At 41.2% G+C, this 20,835-nt stretch overlaps 1 protein-coding gene across 1 annotated transcript in view; it reads right to left on the bottom strand.

Annotated features, from left to right (window-relative positions):
• Nucleotides 1–1,807: 1,807 nt before the first annotated feature.
• PNLIPRP3 (pancreatic lipase related protein 3) overlaps nucleotides 1,808–20,835 on the bottom strand; it is a 32,309-nt gene continuing 13,281 nt past the window's right edge. The window contains exons 8-12 of the mRNA XM_070780398.1: nucleotides 13,289–13,407; nucleotides 10,410–10,542; nucleotides 6,483–6,594; nucleotides 3,014–3,181; nucleotides 1,808–2,727 (exon numbers count right to left, since the gene is read on the bottom strand). Of these exons, the coding sequence (XP_070636499.1) occupies nucleotides 2,664–2,727; nucleotides 3,014–3,181; nucleotides 6,483–6,594; nucleotides 10,410–10,542; nucleotides 13,289–13,407 (596 nt within the window). The 3' untranslated portion in view covers nucleotides 1,808–2,663. The remainder of the gene's footprint in view (nucleotides 2,728–3,013; nucleotides 3,182–6,482; nucleotides 6,595–10,409; nucleotides 10,543–13,288; nucleotides 13,408–20,835) is intronic.

The following is a 20,835-nucleotide window of genomic DNA, read 5'->3' as shown; positions in this document are numbered from 1 at the left end:
GGAGAGAGGAATGTACTACAATATATCAAGGGGATCCCATCAGTTGAATGCGAGAAATTTTAGAGGACAAGTAATTTGGTTTATTTAAAAACTGGTGTGGAAGAAGGGGGAGGGAAAACCTCTAGAGACAGGGACCTACTAATCATATGAAATTTTTGGATCTTGTTTGGATATAAATTTAAACCAATCAATGGTCCAAAGACCTTTTTCAGACAATCTGGGAAATGTAAAAACAACTGGAATGTAAGATAACATTAAGGAATTATTGTTAATTCTTTTAATCTTAAATCTATTTAAAAATTACTGTCAATTTTTATAAAATAGATATTACAGTTATGTTCAACAAATTTACCGTTTACAGATTCATACTGATGTGTAGGTGGGAGAGATGGTATTACATGTAAGATCTGAAGTTCACTCCATTGGCCTAAAGAGGAAGCAGATGTGGTCCAAGAGCAAGACGCTCCCATGTGCAAGTTTAGAGGCGGTGTTTGTGGGTGATGTGATGACACGTTTGGAGTGCGGATCGATGGCGATGGGCAGTGAAGGAAGTGATGACTAATGGGGTGGGAAGTCACTTTTCAGCACTAAGGGCAGTTCACTCAAGAAGCAGAAGAATTTCCTAACGGTCTTCACCACAAATACCCTTCTATAGTAACACAGGGTACTCAGAGAGAAAAAGAATTTTTTAAAAAGAGCTTTCCTAGGTGGCAATATACAGAGAAAAGCTCCAAAATCTCTTCTACCTCTCACTCAGTCTGAAGACCAAGGAACACTTTGAAAATACTAATGTGCTCTCATTAGTTTTCATTATTAATCATTAGATGTACCAACCCACGGGGTTACCACCTACTATACATCATGAGCTATAGACATAATTTGTCTTAGCAAGATTTAACAACATAGTAAATATTCTTCAAACCATTTTGAACAATGGCTATTCCACCTGGAAATGCTCTAAATGCACTTCAGTGCTGTCACCCTGAACTCTCAGATCTGCCTGGCTAGCTCCTGCTCTATTTTTCACACTCACAACATTCTTATAACGCAGAAAAGGGGACAGATATAAGAACAATAGGACAGAAATTCTATAGTTAATTAAAGTAGGGATCCCAGAAGTTAATTGACTCCAATTTGTCTTTTCAAGCTAAGAAAGAGCCAGCCCAGAGATCCCTTGAACAAGCAAGCAGGCCAGGACTCACAGAGTTTAATGCAGTATCCTGGCTCATAATTCTTCCTTCAGCTGGTGAGACCCTCCTGAAAGGAAGAAAGGCTGAGCAGAGAGTAGTACAGGCTTAGGGCAGCTCTCTCATGGGAAGTTTCTGGCCCCTAGAGCCATGCAGCTGACTCCATTGCCAGCTTGCTCAGGAGTACTGGGGCTGTGACACAGTTAGTAGGGGTCAGGCCCTCCTGCTGGGGCTGCTCCTGGCCACCCTGTTCCTGCGCTGGCGTGGGCCTCGGGCTGATACAGCACCAGGGAGGTAGGATGCTCAGCCCGATCATGCTGAAAACATCCTCATCTCCTTTCCTCCTTCCACTACGCTTTGTTCTCCAGTCAACCTTCTATCTCCTCCTTGTTCAATAGGAAAGTAACCCCACTCTGTTCTCTGCTTTCTACCACAACTCAAGCTCATGTACAGCCGTGGGTCTCTTCTTAAGATTCAGTTGGCAGCCAGGCACCAAGGAGAATCAAGAAATATCCTGCAGAGTATCTGTCATTATTTCTTTCCAATAATGTTTATAGCCCAGTGCTAAACACCGAGGCCAGTGACAGAAAACAGAACAAATAAAAATGCTCATCTTTTATTTTCACTGGGTGAGGACAACTGAATTAGATGAAATTGAAGCAAAATAAAAGAGAAAACAACACATTTAGAAATTGCAATATTGTTATTATAAACGCAAGGCATTCGTCAAGTGCTTTGGAAATGAAATGCTGCCTTAGAATAAATACAAATTTGTAACGGGACCTTCAAGGCCTAGAATGATAAGTAATTCTGTGATAGGAGGCTTCTAGAAGATGCTGAAGATCCTCAGGACCTATTACTTACTGATGCAAACATCACAGATAAGCTCCAAAATCTCTTCTACCTCTCACTCACTCTGAAGACCAAGGAACACCTTGAAAATACTAATGTGCTCTCATTAGTTTTCATTATTAATCAATAGATGTACCAACCCACGGGGTCACCATCTACTGTACATCATGAGCTATAGACATAATTTGTCTTAGCAAGATTTAACAACATAGCAAATATTCTTCAAACTGTTTTGAATAATGGCTATTCCACTTGGAAATGCTCTAAATGTACTTCAAACACTCAATCAGACAGAGGCTCATTTTCACTGACAAGTCAGTACCACCATCCTTGGAGCACCTCTTCTTAATTCAGAGAAATTGCAACACAGCTCTATTTGGTCACTGAAAACCAGAATCCTATAGGTCACAGTACTGTACTTTGTCCCAGGGCTCAGTCTGGTTTTAAGGTTCAGATAAAAGCTTTTCAATAAGAAAAACATCCTATATAGAAAAAAGGCAACTGTACCTTTCTATCTCATTTACAGGGGCCAAGTTTGGTTTGGATGCCAGCTAGAGGGAGATTTAATTTTCCCATTGCTCCCATTAAGTAAATCCATCAAGATTATATGTGATATATCTGAGATTAGCATGGTTTCAGGATCTGGGCAATATTAGGTCCTCCGATGTTTTGGCTACAGAAAGCAGATCTGAAAAATTTAAAGGGGGAAAAAAGACAATGTTAATATGATTCCAGGGTAGGTGAGGTAGAAAATGTAGGTAGGTCTTCTAATTTAATGAGTAGTTTTTATTTTATAAACACTTTCACAAATACAGTATTGGTTTCTTAAATAATTTTTCTTTTCTTTAACTGCAAACTTTTGAGGGGCACACATTTTCATACTATTTGAAAATTTCAAATTATATATGGATTTTAAATGTCAATTACAAAGTTTAAACTGTGTTTGAAAATGCAAAGGAAAAAGTAAGACTTACTGATATCCGTATTTTCCAGATATATCTATCACCATTTCTGCTCCCAGCTTACTCTGAGAACGTTCAAATGAATACTCCTTCCAAATGAACTCAATGCTTGTAATGTTTCCAACATTAATGTCTGCATCAATTAAATCTGTATAAGTCATGCCTGGCTTCAGTGTTCCACTGTCAATAGAAGAATAAAACTGATAAGCTTGTGCTTGGTATTCATAATATTGAAGTGGAAGACAACACCTGTGTGTATCATGGAAGAGAAAGTTTCATTTCCCTGCATTTGATTATAGGAGATTTATTCTTGCCATTCACCTTGGTCAGCATCTCAGAACAGCACAATTCTAAAGCTTGAAAAAAGAGGGAGAATGAGAAGCCTGATTAGTTGATTTTTAAGGGCTAGTTCTCCACAGTGAAAGCTCTGGTCTTGGCTTTGTGGTATCAGAAACTAGAGTTTATTGACACCCCCAAAATCACCAGACTATCAATGATAGACTAAATTCACACAAAAGTGAAAGAAAAACTACAAGCCTGTTGATCAGCTAACAGCGGTGCAATGCTTCCTTTTCATTAACCAAAATGTACTCCTAGCCTTCCCCTGGTACCTTCTTCATCTGTATAAGAAGAATTGGGTAACCAAACTAATGATAAAGAAAGGTGTTTTGGTGAGTGTGGAAATAGAATAAGTCATAAGAGACTTGAGACATAAGACGTGTTTTATGCAAGCCAAAATTACTCTAGATGAGGTTTCTTTAGTCCTGCCATTCCTCACTGCTTTGTTAATGTATTGTTTGTCTCCTCTGACTGGAGGGAGAGCTCCATGAGAGTAGGACCCGTGTCTGTTTCCCCAGCAGTTATAACGATTCTTGGTATACAGTAGGCATTTACATGTTTGCTGAATGCAAGAATGGATGCTGCTATTCCTAGAGCCTGTCTTGTTCTATTACATGCAGAATTAATTGATTTAATTACCAGAGGGCAACTTTTTTCAGGTTATACTGGGCTTCCCTGGTGGCTCAGACGGTAAAGCGTCTGCCTGCAATGCGGGAGACCAGGGTTTGATCCCTGGGTCAGGAAGATCCCCTGGGGAAGGAAATGGCAACCCAATCCAGTACTCTTGCCTGGGAAATTCCATGGATGGAGGAGCCTGCTGGGCTACAGTCCATGGGGTTGCAAAGAGTCGGACACGACTGAGCGACTCCACTTCACTTCACTTCACTTCAAGGGGTCATTTCCCTGTTGCTCCATGAACTGCCTTCACTCACTGCACACACAGCACAGCCCTTAACGATGGTGTCACTGGAAACCCAAATGATTAAAATATAATGTACGGTGAGGGCTTCCCTGGTGCCTCCATGGTAAATAATCTGCCTGTCAATTCAGGGGATGTGGGTTCGATCCCCGGGTTGGGAAGATCCCCCGGAGAAGGAAATGGCAACCCACTCCAGTATGTTTGCCTGGGAAGCCCATGGATAGAGGAGCCTGATGGGCTACAGTTCATGGGTTTGCAAAAGAGTCAGACACAACTGAGCGCATTAGCATGCAAGCATGCAATCTATGGTGAAGCCAGACTCTTAACGCTTGACTGAAGAGTGGGACTAGACTAGCACACAAATTCATTTAGCAGACCTCATTCCAAGATGAAACATTTACTGTGGACCTGAAATGCTTAATTATTCTTAAAAAAGAGGATTGGATGATTATGCAAGGACATGACAAGTAGCCTCTTTAGACATTAGCAAAAGAAGTAGAGAGATGACAAAACATTCTCACAAATTTTAGAAGGGGTGGGAACCACGCATCTCTCCCCACCTGACCCAGGTCAGCTGCCTTTGTGCAGGACACAGATTCTACAGCCTCAGGCAATGAGTGCACTATAGGCCTTAGAGCCACAGACACAAGATCATGTTGAACTATTCTCAGAGGAATAGCTTAATGGAGATGTGAAGGACAAGATGAGGTCTACTAAGACAGAGAAGGGTATTTGGAACATGGAACAGCATGGATAAAAGTCAGGAAGGGAGGAAAGGGTTAGATCTATTTTAATGCTGGGTAGCAACTTCACTTTCACTTTTCACTTTCATGCATTGGAGAAAGGAAATGGCAACCCACTCCAGTGTTCTTGCCTGGAGAATCCCAGGGACCAGGGAGCCTGGTGGGCTGCCCTCTATGGGGTCACACAGAGTCAGACCCAACTGAAGCGACTGAGCAGCAGCAGCAGTGTAGTCAGGGTAATGTGGCTAAGCTGAAGATGAACAAAGCCAAACAATGGGAGGCACGGCTAGAAATCATGGGTTGGAGCCTGTGTGTGAACTGGGATCCAGACGATCACTGACTGAACTCACCTTTACAGGCAGCTGCACCAAGGCAAGATGATGAGCACAAAGGCTGCCAGAGTGATTAATCTGACGTATCCCTCGACCGACAACCACAAAACCTCTGCTTTTTGTGCCTCTGCCTTGTATTTGAAGATGATGTAAATCACAGAGCCAAAACATCTAATTAATTCATCAGTTCACAAAACGGTAACATCTAATTAGTGTGTACAATGTTAATTCTGAAATGAGTTGCAGAATTAAGTGATGAAAGTGGAAGATGTAATTCAAAAATGCTAAGGCTGATCAAAGAAAAAATTAAGGAAAACTCAAGATAGAAGGATACTGTAACCTTTTATGAGAGTGCAGGGTGAATGTCTCTACTGAATTATTCCTACCTTTGACTATCTTAACACATATACTATACCTGTGAGTACTACTTAGGGAGCTTATTAGAAATTCGGCTATTCATATAAATACTTTATTTCATATGGAATCTATAAAAATAAAGTAATATGCCCAAATTTGTATAACAATAATGGCATATATTGTTTTTGCAACCCTATAGACAGTACAGTCCATGGAATTCTGCAGGCCAGAATACTGGATTAGGTAGCCTTTCCCTTCTCCAGGGGATCTTGCCAACCGAGGGATCGAACCCAGGTCTCCTGCATTGCAGGTGGATTCTTTACCAGCTGAGCCACCAACCAAGCCCAAGAATACTGGAGTGCGTAGCCTATCCCTTCTCCAGTGGATCTTCCTGACCCAGGAATCAAACCAGGGTCTCCTGCATTGCAGGCAGATTCTTTACCAACTGAGCTATTAGGGAAGCCCTAAAAATAAAGCAATATGCCCACATTTGTATAACAATAACAGACTGAATTAAAAGCATATCTTGTTTCCTGTCAGTTTTTTTCCCACTTGCTTTATTATCTAGATCTGTATTTTCATCTTAACAGTTCCTAAAATTTTCTGTCTGTAGCTGGAACTGTGGATGAAATAGATACTATGATTTCTATTTTATATTTGGGAAAAAAGAAAAGTTACTATCAGATGATAGCTGGTGGTACTGTATTACAGGAAAAGAAAAGCCTGAGCCTTACTGAGCATGATGAACTGAGCACAGCACTGTTACCTGCCAGGTCATCATCCTTGCCTACCTGACAAACTCAAACTCCCCTGTCTTCCCAATCGTTCCACCTACACGGAGAAATATACTTCCTTGAGTGACGTTGTTCCCATCAAGTTTGACAGACAGTTTGTGCCTCCAACCTGGAAACAAAGAAAATAGGAAAGAGAGAGAGAGAGAGAGAGAGAGAGAAGGGTTTAGAACACGGGGAAGCATGACATCTTTGTTACTGCTGTTCAGTTGCTAAGTCATGTCCGACCCTTTGAGACTCCACGGACTGTAACACAGCAGGCTTCCCTGTCCTTCACTATCTCCTGGCTACTTCAGTGTAAACGTAACTTTCAGGGTTAAAGAGGAAGAGGGCTGTTCATGTTCATGAGAAAATATTAATACAACTTTATACAGCTTGAGTGAATTTGGTGAGGTTATATTTTTAAAAACATATAAACTATCACATGTTGATTTTGCAAAGTAAATAGTTAATATTTTTAAAGAAATTCTTTAGTTTTCCATATATTTTTTGGACTTTAGAAAAATGTGTGTGTCTTCTTCCACCCATTACATTTGTATTCTGTGGTGTGTATGCTTTCCATCAGTTCAGTTCAGTTCAGTTGCTGAAACTCCAATACTTTGGCCGAAGTATTGAAGTTTCAGGATATGTTTTGGAAAGACTTAGAGCAGACAAAGGGTGATTTCACACCCTTTGAAAATAAAAGAGAGTGTTCCTAATCTGCTAGCTAGGAATTTCTTACGTACTCTTGATCTATCTTCTCCCAGTCTGGATATGTGTATACAGCCTGTAAAAATAAACCAAAGATTTATCTGTTCTGTCTTTCTACATCATTTTATGGCAGAAACTCAAGTATAAAAAGCAAAAGTAATTCTCTTGGTTGATTCTCTTGGTCATTCTCTTGGTTTACCTAGAATTAATAGCAACTAAGGCAACTCTCTAGGCTTCCCAGGTGGAGCTAGGGTAAATAACCCACCTGCCAATGCAGCGACACAAGAGACATAGGTTTGATCCCTGGGTCAGGAAGATCCCCTGGAGGAGGGCATGGCAACCCACTCCAGTATTCTTGCCTGGAGAATCCCATGGACAGAGGAGCCTGGCAGGCTATAGTCCATCAGTTCAGTTCAGTTCAGTCGCTCAGTCGTATCCGACTCTTTGCGACCCCATGAACCACAGCACACCAGGCCTCCCTGTCCATCACTAACTCCTGAGTCCACCCAAACCCATGTCCATTGAATCAGTGATGCCATCCAACCATCTCATCCTCTGTCATCCCCTTCTCCTCCTGCCCTCAATCTTCCCCAGCATCAGAGTCTTTTCAAATGAGTCAGCTCTTCGCATCAGGTGGCCAAAGTATTGGAGTTTCAGCTTCAACATCAGTCCTATCAATGAACAACCAGGAGTGATCTCCTTTAGGATGGACTGGTTGGGTCTCCTTGCAGTCCAAGGGACTCCTTGCTTTCCATAGCCAAATTCTAACTTGCTATAGTTTGACAATTAGTCCAGAAAAATATCTAGAAAACCTATTGAGCAAGAAAGTCTGTGTTTTTTTTTAATGACTCAGAGGCGGAATGAATTGTCCCTTCCTCTCTCACCAGACTTTGTGCTAGGAGTTCCCAGTCAGTACAGGTCTGAGTCAACACAAAGCCTGCCAACAGGATAAATCCCTTGCAAACAGTCAAGTATAACTTTTAAAGAACTTTAGAACTAAACAGATCTTTCATTCTGAATTCTAAAATTGTTGTATGCTTAATAACAGAAAAAAAATGCAATTCTTCATAAAGTTGTTTGAAAAGCCTCTGAAAGGGGAAAAAATTTACTAGAGAGAATTTTCAGTTCACAAATTAATCCTCGTCAGAAAGCTCCATTTCCCTCCTTGCCTGTTCCACTGAACTATGACCGCCACCATCACCTCTCCACTGAAAGCTAAACTCACCAGTGATGGGACTTATCCCACGAACCCCTCTGGGCCCTGTCTCATTGGACCTGTCTTTGGGGCAGTGAATGCATTCTCTCTTTTTCATCATCTTTCTTTTCTTGACTGCCACATGGTTTTATCTTTTCTCTCTTTATTCATTCCTCAGTGTCCTTCACAGGGACCACTTTCTCTGCTCTCTTTCTTCTCATCTGATACATTCTTCTTGGGTAATTATGTCATCCACTTCATAGCTTAGGTTACTGTCTAAACATTCGAATCTTTGGCTGTGGACCACAGCAGTCTCCAGAGGATGAGACCCAATCTAACTGCACATGCCCAAATTCTAACAGCATCTCAGACCTAATATGTTACAAACTGAGCCCATCAACTTACTTCAAACCAGCCTCTCTGCCTGGTTACCAAGTTCAGCATATGGTATGTCATCTGCCCAGATGGAATCATCCTTGACTTCTCCACTTTCTGCATCCCTCAAACCCATTTACTGAGTTAGAGAAGGCTGACTCTCACATCCATACAAGACTACTGGAAAAACTAGATGGACCGTCTAGTCAAAGGTATGGTTTTTCCAGTAGTCATGTATGGATGTGAGAGTTGGACTATAAAGAAAGCTGAGTGCCAAAGAATTGATGATTTTGAAGTGTGGTGTTGGAGAAGACTCTTGAGTCCCTTGGAATGCAAGGAGATCCAACCAGTCCATCCTAAAGGAAATCTTTCCTGAATATTCATTGGAAGGACTGATGCTGAAGTTGAAACTCCAATACTTTGGCCACCTGATGTGAAGAACAGACTCCACTGGAAAAGACCCTGATGCTGGGAAAGATTGAAGGCGGGAGGAGAAGGTGATGACAGAGGATGAGATGGTTGAATGGCATCACTGACTTGATAGACATGAGTTTGAGTAAGCTCCAGGAGTTGGTGATGGACAGGGAAGCCTGGCGTGCTACAGTCCATGGGGTCGCAAAGAGTCGGACACGACTGAGTGACTGAACTGACAAACCCATTCACCCAGTTCCTTTGTTTTTTTTTTAATTAAAACTCTTTTTATTTGTTTTTATTTATTTGGCCATGCCAGGTCTTAGTGGCGGCACTCAGGATCTTCCATCTTTAGTTACAGCATGTGGGCTCTAGTTCCCTGACCAGGGATTGAACCCACCTTCCCTGTATTGGGAGCATGGAGTCTTAGCCACTGGACCACCAGGGAAACCCCTCAGCCAGGTCCTTTTTGCTTCTACCTGCCCAAAGATAAAGCCCAGACTTCCCATATGGAGCATAATTTCATTATTTGACCCGGTTTGCCTCTCTCATCTTACCTGCCTCATGTTGCCTTCCTCCTGGTCTCTACAATCTCAGCAGGGGGATCTTTTTTAGATTCCAGCTCTCCCTTATCTCCAGGCATTTTCATATGCAGTTCCTTTTGCTTACTGCTACTGCTAAGTCACTTCAGTCGTGTCCGACTCTGTGAGACCCCATAGACAGCAGCCCACCAGGTTTCCCCGTCCCTGGGATTCTCCAGGCAAGAACACTGGAGTGGGTTGCCATTTCCTTCTCCAGTGCATGAAAGTGAAAAGTGAAAGCAAAGTCGCTCAGTCGTGTCCGACTCCTAGCAACCCCATGGACTGCAGCCTACCAGGCTTCTCCGTCCATGGGATTTTCCAGGCGAAAGTACTGGAGTGGGTTGCCATTCCTTCCCTCTGTTACTCACTTTTCAGGAATCAGTGTTAAAGGCATCTTTCCTCTTGGAAGGCTCCCCGATCTGAGTGCAGAAACTCCTTCTTTGCATCTCCCAACAGAAAGAAATTCCTTCTTTGCATCTCCCAACCCTATTACTCAGGGTTGAAACTGAGACTCTTCCTTTTCTCTCCCCCAGCCTAGACTCACTGTGTGTTCTTCACTGCATCCTCAGAGTCTGGCCCGATGCCCAGTGATTTAGTAGACACTCAGTAAAAACTGTTGAATATTTAAAGGTAAGTGCCTTAAGGCATTACAATAAAATTCAGCTACATACTTACGGGCAAATGGCGAAACAGTCCCTGTGTTTAAAAAATAATATAATCTATTAGGCTTCATTTTTTTCAGGTGAAATCTATCAGCAAAATGACCCATTGTTGGGCAACCTTCCTTGGGACAATGGAAGCAATTTCCCTGGTGACAGAAAATAAGAGGTAATTAGAAATGCTGACCTTCAATAAACTCAGAATGTATTATTAAACTATAATAAATCTTTCAAATCTAAATAAAGTATATGCATTTAAGAATGACTAAGTTGCCTAATAGACTATCCTGCCTGTTTTCAAAAACAAAACATAATAAAACAAAAACAACTGAGGGATAAGGAAAAGGGGCTGGCTGTTAGAAAAAAATGAGTAAATAACATGAATAGACAGACAGTCCATAGAAGAGGAAAGTCAATAGTCAATAGCTATGTAAAAAGATGCTCAATCTTACTAGCTGTCAGGAGTACAAATTAAAACAACATACAATTTCATACTCAGCAGATTTGCAAAAATTAAGGCAGTTGGAAATACCAAGTATTGGTATGATATGGAGTGGGGAATTCTCATTTGCTTCTTATGGGAATATAAATTAACAGACATTGCAGACAGACATTTGGTAATGTCTAATAAAGATGGAAATGCACATATGCTTTGAAAATTTCACTTCTATTACATGTCATAAAGAAACTTCTTCACAAGTACATAAGGAGATACGCAAAGGTGTTTATTGCAGAATTGCTTTTAATAATGAAAACTGCAAACAACCAAAATGTACGTTAGTAGGGGAATGAATAAATAAAATGTGGCTGATTCCTACAACTCCTACTAAATACAATAGGTCTATATATGTCAATGTAGATCTTATAAAATTTAAAAAGAAATTCAGAAAGACAGTTATAGCAAGATACTATATATATATGTGTGTATATATATATATATATATATATACACATACATATAAATTTCCCTCAAAGTTTGCCTTAGGGAAGGGCATGAAGGGAATATAAGGTACTTAAATTTTATCCATGTATTTTAAAATCTAAAACAAAACTAACAAAATACTAACTTAAAAAAACCTGGATAGCAATGTTGGAGTATTTGCTACTTTAGGTTTTTGAACTTTCGGACTTATAAACTATGGATATTTAGGCTAGGACTGTAGTGCATGCATGCATTCTTAGTCACTACAGTCGTGTCTGACTTTTTGTGATCCGATGGACCACAGAGCCCTTCAGGCTCCTCTGTCCATGGGATTCTCCAACCAAGAATATTGGAGTGGGTTGCCATTTCCTCCTCCAGAGAATCTTCCCAACCCAGGAATCAAATCTGCCTCTCCTGCACTGCAGGCAGATTCTTTACTGCTGAACCACCGGGGAAGCCTAGGATTATAGTAAAACACCCCATTTAAAACTCCATTTTTAATGAACAAAAATACTAACAAAATAATAAGGGCTCATATTGATTGAGTGAGTGCTTACCATGTGCAAGGCACTGTTTGATGCACTTTATGTGCATTTAGGTCAATTAATCCTCACAAAATATTATTATTATAATGTTTTTAGTCTCCTTATTTAGCAGATGAGGAAACTAAAGCCCAGAGAAGTAAGCAACTTGTCTGAGTTTGTTTGTCTATTAAGTGAAGGCACAAGAATGTGAATCAGATGGCCCAGCACTGAAACCCCTCTTACTTTATTTATTTTTTAAAATTCCATCTCATTTTTTATGACTGTTGGATAAAAGTACAATAAAACAAGTCAAGGAAATTGACTTAATGTTCTCTAGTTTGTTGCCGTAATTAGCATCTATGTGGCATAGGAGCCTAGAGTTCTCCCGTTTTGAGCTGATTAAACCCCGCTAACTCTGAATATGCTATGACTTTGAGAACCTGCTTTCACCTGCCTTTGATGTAGTGAATGTCAGGATCCCTTTAGCCATTCAGAGCAGCATCTGGGGCTTGAAGAAGGATGAGTTCGGGGAGAAGGAGGTTTAGGGGAAATGTCAGTGCTTGTCTGGCAAGGTTTCTGAGACTTGCAGTTCACCAGCCACAGTATGAACAAGGAAGACATGCTCAGGAAGACAGCCTGAGGGCTCACTCACCTTGGTCTGTAACAGGAGGGAAATACTTACTCCTGTCCCAACACTATTCTTATTCACAAAATAGCACAAAATGTGCTATTGCTTATAACACACTTTGGTTTGAAACCCCATATTTTTCTACCCTGATAAAACAGGGGATAAGTCTCTAAAGCACAAGCAGGAAAATCTTTCTACTTTCCACTACAAAATAGATTTTCTTTTTACCTTTTCATAGTGATAAGCAAATGAAAAATATAGTCAGCTCAGATCTGGCACCACGTGCTTCATGACTCAAGTAAAATCAAATTTGGTATTTTGTAATGTATATTGATTTGCATGGAATTCCTGTGAGCTATCTATGCTTCAGTTCTGCTCTGTATGAATAATCAAATTTTAATAAAATAATTTTCATGTCCCAGGTAAATAGTAATATGTTTGACTGTAGCTATTAATTGGTTCAGTCTTCTCAGGGCATCTTAGAGGATGACATTTAAAATATATACACACAAAAATTTTTGTGCTGGACTTATGCCTGGTACACAACATCTAATAACTGCATAACAAATGACCAAAAAAGCAAAATTGTATATAATTCAAAAGAACTGAAACAACCAGAATACAAATAGTTAGTTTAGTTATTTAAGCCCTTCAGCAACCCCAGCTACTGTTCAGTACTCAGCACAGAAAGAATCTATTATTTACCAAAATGGCAGATGCATTTTTTTTGCTACATACTCAATGTTCTAATTTTTAGTTGACTGATCATGCTTCAAAAAATGACTTGCTAATTGAATTACATGGCAAAATGCTTTACTTACTGCTTTAAAAGATTTGTAGGATCTACAAGGATAAGCAATAAATGCATCAGGATTGAGAATGCTTTCAGCATAAAAGCGATGACTTCGGGCATGGTTGCAATCAAAGAAGGAGAACACTTCTGTGAAAACAATTTTCGATTAACTGGTAGCAATGAACTGATAACTGAGAGTATGAAACATTTCCTAGAAAAAGTAATGTTGAATGATAGTTTCTTGACTTGGATCTGGGTCACCAGACCTTGTGTGTACTTTTAGATATTGCACATTTATTAATATTACATATCATCTTCTTGTACCAAAGAATTCTTTGTGTGAGTCTAAAGGGACAAGTTATGACCAACCTAGATAGCATATTGAAAAGCAGAAACACTACTTTGCCAACAAAGGTCCGTCTAGTCAAGGCTATGGTTTTTTCCAGTGGTCATGTATGGATGTGAGAGTTGGACTGTGAAGAAGGCTGAGCGCCGAAGAATTGATGCTTTTGAACTGTGGTGTTGGAGAAGACTCTTGAGAGTCCCTTGGACTGCAAGGAGATCCAACCAGTCCATTCTGAAGGACATCAGCCCTGGGATTTCTTTGGAAGGAATGATGCTAAAGCTGAAACTCCAGTACTTTGGCCACCTCATGTGAAGAGTTGACTCATTGGAAAAGACTCTGATGCTGGGAGGGATTCGGGGTAGAAGGAGAAGGGGATGACAGAGGATGAGATGGCTGGATGGCATCACTGACTCGATGGACATGAGTCTCAGTGAAGTCTGAGAGTTGGTGATGGACAGGGAGGCCTGGCGTGCTGCGATTCATGGGGTCGCAAAGAGTCGGACACGACTGAGCTACTGAACTGAACTGAAAGGGACATTTAATGTAGATGACTGTGTTCTGATACTAATATCACCAACACTTCCCAGGTATCTGACATAAGCACTTAGAATTTTAAGTATCACTGTGTACACAGTATCTCTGCCTTAGACCAGTTAATTCTCTTGTCTCCCTGTTTCTGCAGGAATGACTGAACTCCCTCCTATTCAATCATGAAACAGGCAGCAAGGTTAACCAGTGCACAGCTTCAGCTGAGTTTCAAGATGTGACAGGTGGAATGTATTATAAAGAATGCTATAGACAAATTGGTTTTGTCATTGTCAGGCACAGCATTACTGCCACTGGTAGTTAGGATTACTGCAATAATTCATAAAAGTTCTAAGTACATTTGTGTATTCTGAAATACATTCCAGTCATTTATGCTCTCTTTTCCTTACATAACAATATTTTTACTACATGGCATGGGCTATTCTTCTCATGACCTACATGACTTGACTCACCTTTGAGTCACTAGATGTGGCAAATCACTTATCTATAAATGTGGACTCCAAAGAGTCACTCCTTCCTAGGTCCTCACCCCTTTGCAATATAATGTTACTACTCATTCCATCAAGAGGTGGAACTGATGATGACATGACAGTAAATTTTTGGATGATTCTAAATAAAGGTTTTTAAAAACCTTTCTGGGTTACAGGCTAGTCTTGTGACTTGTTTGACTAAGAGAATATAGAGGAACTGCCACTGGGCAAGTATCATGGCCTTGGTCTTCAGCGACCTTCCATCATCTATTCTTGTTCTATTGGAACCCAGTCTCCATGTTAAGAAATTCAGGTGAACTGGCTGGGGAGAGAGGCTCTGAAGGATAACAGACCACTTAGAGAGGAGAGCTAGTACCAAGATACTACCCGTGGAAGGCCATCTTGGACCTTCCCACCCATTTTGGCCCAGCTCAGCCCAGCTCCCAGTTGGATGCAATCATGTACATTCACCCAATGGACACATAGCAAAGCAGAGCTCTGCCTGAATCTTGAGCCTCATAATCATGGGCAATAAACCATTGTTCTCTTAAGCCACTATGGTTTGTTATACAATAGATAACTGAGATCATTTCAGAAATACAACATAGCAGTAATAAAGAATTGACATCTTTTTTTGAGGAGGACTTCTCTTATATCAGGTTTATTTACATACAAATTTGTATTCATAACTAATTGTGGTTTAGACACGATGGTTCTTTAGAACATAGGGAACTATGAATTTTAAAAGTAAATGGTTTCTTAGTAACAAATATATGTAAAATAAAATATTTTGAAGCTGAAAAGTCATTTGAAGACATGAATGATAAATATGCTTTTAATCTAATAAAGTTGTAGGAATTACAGTATCTCAAAATGATAGCTTATGATAAATGTAGGCTTATTTTAATTCATTATTTTACAGAATTTCAAGTATATAACAATATAGTTATGTAAACAAGTCTTATGATCTACATTTTATCCTAATAGAAATGATTTCAAATCATAATATAACAGATAATGAGAAAGAAGTTTTATAATAGGTCTTTTTTGAAAGAATTTTGCTTACCAGCACTAGATAGAACTGGCTTTAATTCTCATTTTGAGTATCTATAGTTTTACCAGTTTTAAGTAGTCATTGCAAATGGATATTTCTAATTACATTTACTTTCAAAACAGGTAGTAAAACTTTGTAAGTTAGTGCTAGTGAAGAGGAAATTCAAGCTACTCTCAATGCCACGATCTGTGTTTCTTTCCTCTGCAACTGCCAGACGGAAGATAGAATAATTACATCATCTAGACATTCTGACCACATGGGGTCAGGCAGTGGGATATTTAGAATCATCGAAAAATTTACTATCATGTCATCATACATTATATGACTGTGCTTTATCATATATTATGGATGATACATATCATTGTTTACATGATAATGATATAGAGATAGGGAGGAATGGAACTCCCAAATAATAACTTTCTGGTGTCTTATAAAGTGCCTTATTATTATTATTGGAAACTGCTATAAGGGCTAAATACTATTTGTTTAATTTGTGATTAACTTGTGATCCACGGTAATTCTGTTAAAAAGCAAATCAAACCATGTACTTCTTCTGCTCAAAATCCTCCCATGGCTCCCATCCCACTCAAGTAAAAGCTGAAGTTGTTGCTACAGTCCATAAGACCCTACGTTATCTCCCTCTGCCCCATTCCTTCTCTAACCTCATGCCCTACTACTCTCCTCTCTTTTATTTCACTCTGGCCACAATAGGCTCCTTGCTGCCATGACCCTCACGGGCTCCTGCCCCAGGCCCTTTGCACTTGCCATTCCCACCCCTCAGCCTGGAATGCTTCTCACCCAGGTACCTGCATGGCTAACTCCTTCAGGTCATCTTTTCAGTAAGGACTTCCTGTCCACCCTACCAAAAATCTCCTTCCCCTAGGTCACCCGCAGTGTCACCAACACATCAGATTCCCATTACATTCTTTGTTTGGTCTCCTTAGCACTTATTCTATTACTGTTTTTATAGCAAAGTAGGGTATTGCTGCTGCTGCTGCTGCTAAGTCGCTTCAGTCGTGTCTGACTCTGTGCGACCCCATAGATGGCAGTCCACCAGGCTCCCCCGTCCCTGGGATTCTCCAGGCAAGAACACTGGAGTGGGTTGCCATTTCCTCCTCCAATGCATGAAAGTGAAAAATTAAAGTGAAGTCGCTCAGTCGTGTCCAACCCTCAGCGACCCCATGGACTGCAGCCTTCCAGGCTCCTCGTTCCATGGGATTTTCCTGGCAAGAGTACTGGAGTGGGGTACCATTGCCTTCTCTGAAAGTAGGGTATTAGCTCCTACTAATTTTTGTCTTTTGTATGCATTCCTACATCTGCTATTCCTAGAATAGTGCCTGGCACATAGTAAGCACTCAATACATATCTATTGGATGACTACATCCTCCTTGTTCATACTAGTGAGACATTCTGTTAGACCCTGGGGTTATAGACTTAACTAAAACATGGATCCTGGCCTCACAGACCTCACGACTGCTGGGAACTTCATACATGCTACTGTGTTTTGGGCTAAAATATACGAGAGGAGCTACCCCGCGTCCGAGGTCAGGGTGGGTGGCCGAGAGGAGTTACCCCGCGTCCGAGGTCAGGGTGGGTGGCCGAGAGGAGTTACCCTGCGTCCGAGGTCAGGGGAGGCGGGCGGGAGGAGCTACCCCACGCCCCTAAGCACAAGGCCAGGGGTGGCGGGCGGGAGGAGCTACCCCACGCCCCAATGCCTGAGGCCAAGGGCGGCGGCCGGGAGGAGCAACCCCACGTCCAGGGAGTGGCTGCACGGGCGCAGGAGGGCCTAGAGGAGCTATCCCACGTTGAAGGTCAGGAAGGGCGGTGGTGAGGAGATACGCTTCGTCCAAGGTAAGGAGCAATGGCTGCACTTTGCTGGAGCAGCCGTGAAGAGATACCCCATGCCCAAGGTAAGAGAAACCCAAGTAAGACGATAGGTGTTGCAAGAGGGCATCTGAGGGCAAACACACCGAAACCATACTCACAGAAAACTAGTCAATCTAATCACACTAGGACCACAGCCTTGTCTAACTCAATGAAACTAAGCCATGCCCGTGGGGCAACCCAAGATGGGCGGGTCATGGTGGAGAGATCTGACAGAATGTGGTCCACTGGAGAAGGGAATGGCAAACCACTTCATTATTCTTGCCTCGAGAACCCCATGAACAGTATGAAAAGGCAAAATGATAGGAAACTGAAAGAGAAACTCCCCAGGTCAGTAGGTGCCCAATATGTTACTGGAGATCAGTGGAGAAATAACTCCAGAAAGAATGAAGGGATGGAGCCAAAGCAAAAACATAACCCAGCTGTGGATGTGACTGGTGATAGAAGCAAGGTCCGATGCTGTAAAGAGCAATATTGCATAGGAACCTGGAATGTCAGGTCCATGAATCAAGGCAAACTGGAAGTGGTCAAACAGGAGATGGCAAGAGTGAATGCCAATATTCTAGGAATCAGTGAACTGAAATGGACTGGAATGGGTGAATTTAACTCAGATGACCATTATATCTACTACTGCGGGCAAGAATCCCTCAGAAAAAATGGAGTGGCCATCATGGTCAACAAAAGAGTCTGAAATGCAGTACTTGGATGCAATCTCAAAAATGACAGAATAATCTCTGTTCGTTTCCAAGGCAAACCATTCCATATCACAGTAATCCAAGTCTATGCCCCAACCAGTAACACTAAAGAAGCTGAATTGAACGGTTCTATGAAGACCTACAAGACCTTTTAGAACTATCACCCAAAAAAGATGTCCTTTTCATTATAGGGGACTGGAATGCAAAAGTAGGAAGTCAAGAAATACCTGGAGTAACAGGCAAATTTGGCCTTGTAATACAGAATGAAGCAGGGCAAAGACTAATAGAGTTTTGCCAAGAAAATGCACTGGTCGTAACAAACACCCTCTTCCAACAACACAAGAGAAGACTCTATACATGGACATCACCAGATGGTCAACACGGAAATCAGATTGATTATATTCTTTGCAGCCAAAGATGGAGAAGCTCTATACAGTCAGCAAAAACAAGACCGGGAGCTGACTGTGGCTCAGATGATGAACTCCTTATTGCCAAATTCAGACTTAAATTGAAGAAAGTAGGGAAAACCACTAGACCATTCAGGTAGGACCTAAATCAAATCCCTTATGGTTATACAGTGGAAGTGAGAATTAGATTTAAGGGCCTAGATCTGATAGATAGAGTGCCTGATGAACTATGTAATGAGGTTCGTGACATTGTACAGGAGACAGGGATCAAGACCATTCCCATGAAAAAGAAATGCAAAAAAGCAAAATGGCTGTCTGGGGAGGCCTTACAAATAGCTGTGAAAAGAAGAGAAGTGAAAAGCAAAGGAGAAAAGGAAAGATATAAACATCTGAATGCAGAGTTCCAAAGAATAGCAAGAAGAGATAAGAAAGCCTTCTTCAGAGATCAATGCAAAGAAATAGAGGAAAACAACAGAATGGGAAAAACTAGGGATCTCTTCAAGAAAATCAGAGATACCAAAGGAACATTTCATGCAAAGATGGGCTCGATAAAGGACAGAAATGGTATGGACCTAACAGAAGCAGAAGATATTAAGAAGAGGTGGCAAGAATACACAGAAGAACTGTACAAAAAAGATCTTCACGGCCCAGATAATCACGATGGTGTGATCACTGACCTAGAGCCAGACATCCTGGAATGTGAAGTCAAGTGGGCCTTAGAAAGCATCACTATGAACAAAGCTAGTGGAAGTGATAGAATTCCAGTTGAGCTATTCCAAATCCTGAAAGATGATGCTGTGAAAGTGCTGCACTCAATATGCCAGCAAATTTGGAAAACTCAGCAGTGGCCACAGGGCTGGAAAAGGTCAGTTTTCATTCCAATCCCAAAGAAAGACAATGCCAAAGAATGCTCAAACTACCCCACAATTGCACTCATCTCACACGCTAGTAAAGTAATGCTCAAAATTCTCCAAGCCAGGCTTCAGCAATATGTGAACTGTGAACTTCCTGATGTTCAAGCTGGTTTTAGAAAAGGCAGAGGAACCAGAGATCAAATTGCCAACAGCTGCTGGATCATGGAAAAAGCAAGAGAGTTCCAGAAAAACATCTATTTCTGCTTTATTGACTATGCCAAAGCCTTTGACTGTGTGGATCACAATAAACTGTGGAAAATTCTGAAAGAGATGGGAATACCAGACCACTTGATCTGCCTCTTGAGAAATTTGTATGTAAGTCAGGAAGCAACAGTTGGAACTGGACATGGAACAACAGACTGGTTCCAAATAGGAAAAGGAATACGTCAAGGCTGTATATTGTCACCCTGTTTATTTAACTTATATGCAGAGTACATCATGAGAAAACGCTGGACTGGAAGAAACACAAGCTGGAATCAAGATTGCCGGGAGAAATATCAATAACCTCAGATATGCAGATGACACCACCCTTATGGCAGAAAGTGAAGAGGAACTCAAAAGCCTCTTGATGAAAGTGAAAGAGGAGAGTGAAAAAGTTGGCTTAAAGCTCAGCATTCAGAAAACGAAGATCATGGCATCTGGTCCCATCACTTCATGGCAAATAGATGGGGAAACAGTGGAAACAGTGTCAGACTTTATTTTTATGGGCTCCAAAATCACTGCAGATGGTGACTGCAGCCATGAAATTAAAAGACACTTACTCCTTGGAAGGAAAGTTATGACCAACCTAGATAGCATATTCAAAAGCAGAGACATTACTTTGCCAACAAAGGTTCGTCTAGTCAAGGCTATGGTTTTTCCAGTGGTCATGTATGGATGTGAGAGTTGGACTGTGAAGAGGGCTGAGTGCCGAAGAATTGATGCTTTTGAACTGTGGTATTGGAGAAGACTCTTGAGAGTCCCTTGGACTGCAAGGAGATCCAACCAGTCTATTCTGAAGGAGATCAGCCCTGGGATTTCTTTGGAAGGTATGATGCTAAAGCTGAAACTCCAGTACTTTGGCCACCTCATGCGAAGAGTTGACTCATTGGAAAAGACTCTGATGCTGGGAGGGATTGGGGGCTAGAGGAGAAGGGGACAACAGAGGATGAGATGGCTGGATGGCATCACTGACTCAATGGACGTGAGTCTGGGTGAACTCCGGGAGTTGGTGATGGACAGGGAGGACTGGCGTGCTGCGATTCATGGGGTCGCAAAGA

This window comes from Bos indicus, chromosome 26 (genome assembly GCF_029378745.1).
Source record: "Bos indicus isolate NIAB-ARS_2022 breed Sahiwal x Tharparkar chromosome 26, NIAB-ARS_B.indTharparkar_mat_pri_1.0, whole genome shotgun sequence".
In the NCBI taxonomy this organism is placed as follows: domain Eukaryota; kingdom Metazoa; phylum Chordata; class Mammalia; order Artiodactyla; family Bovidae; genus Bos; species Bos indicus.
This window is presented reverse-complemented; position numbering and strand designations above follow the sequence as displayed.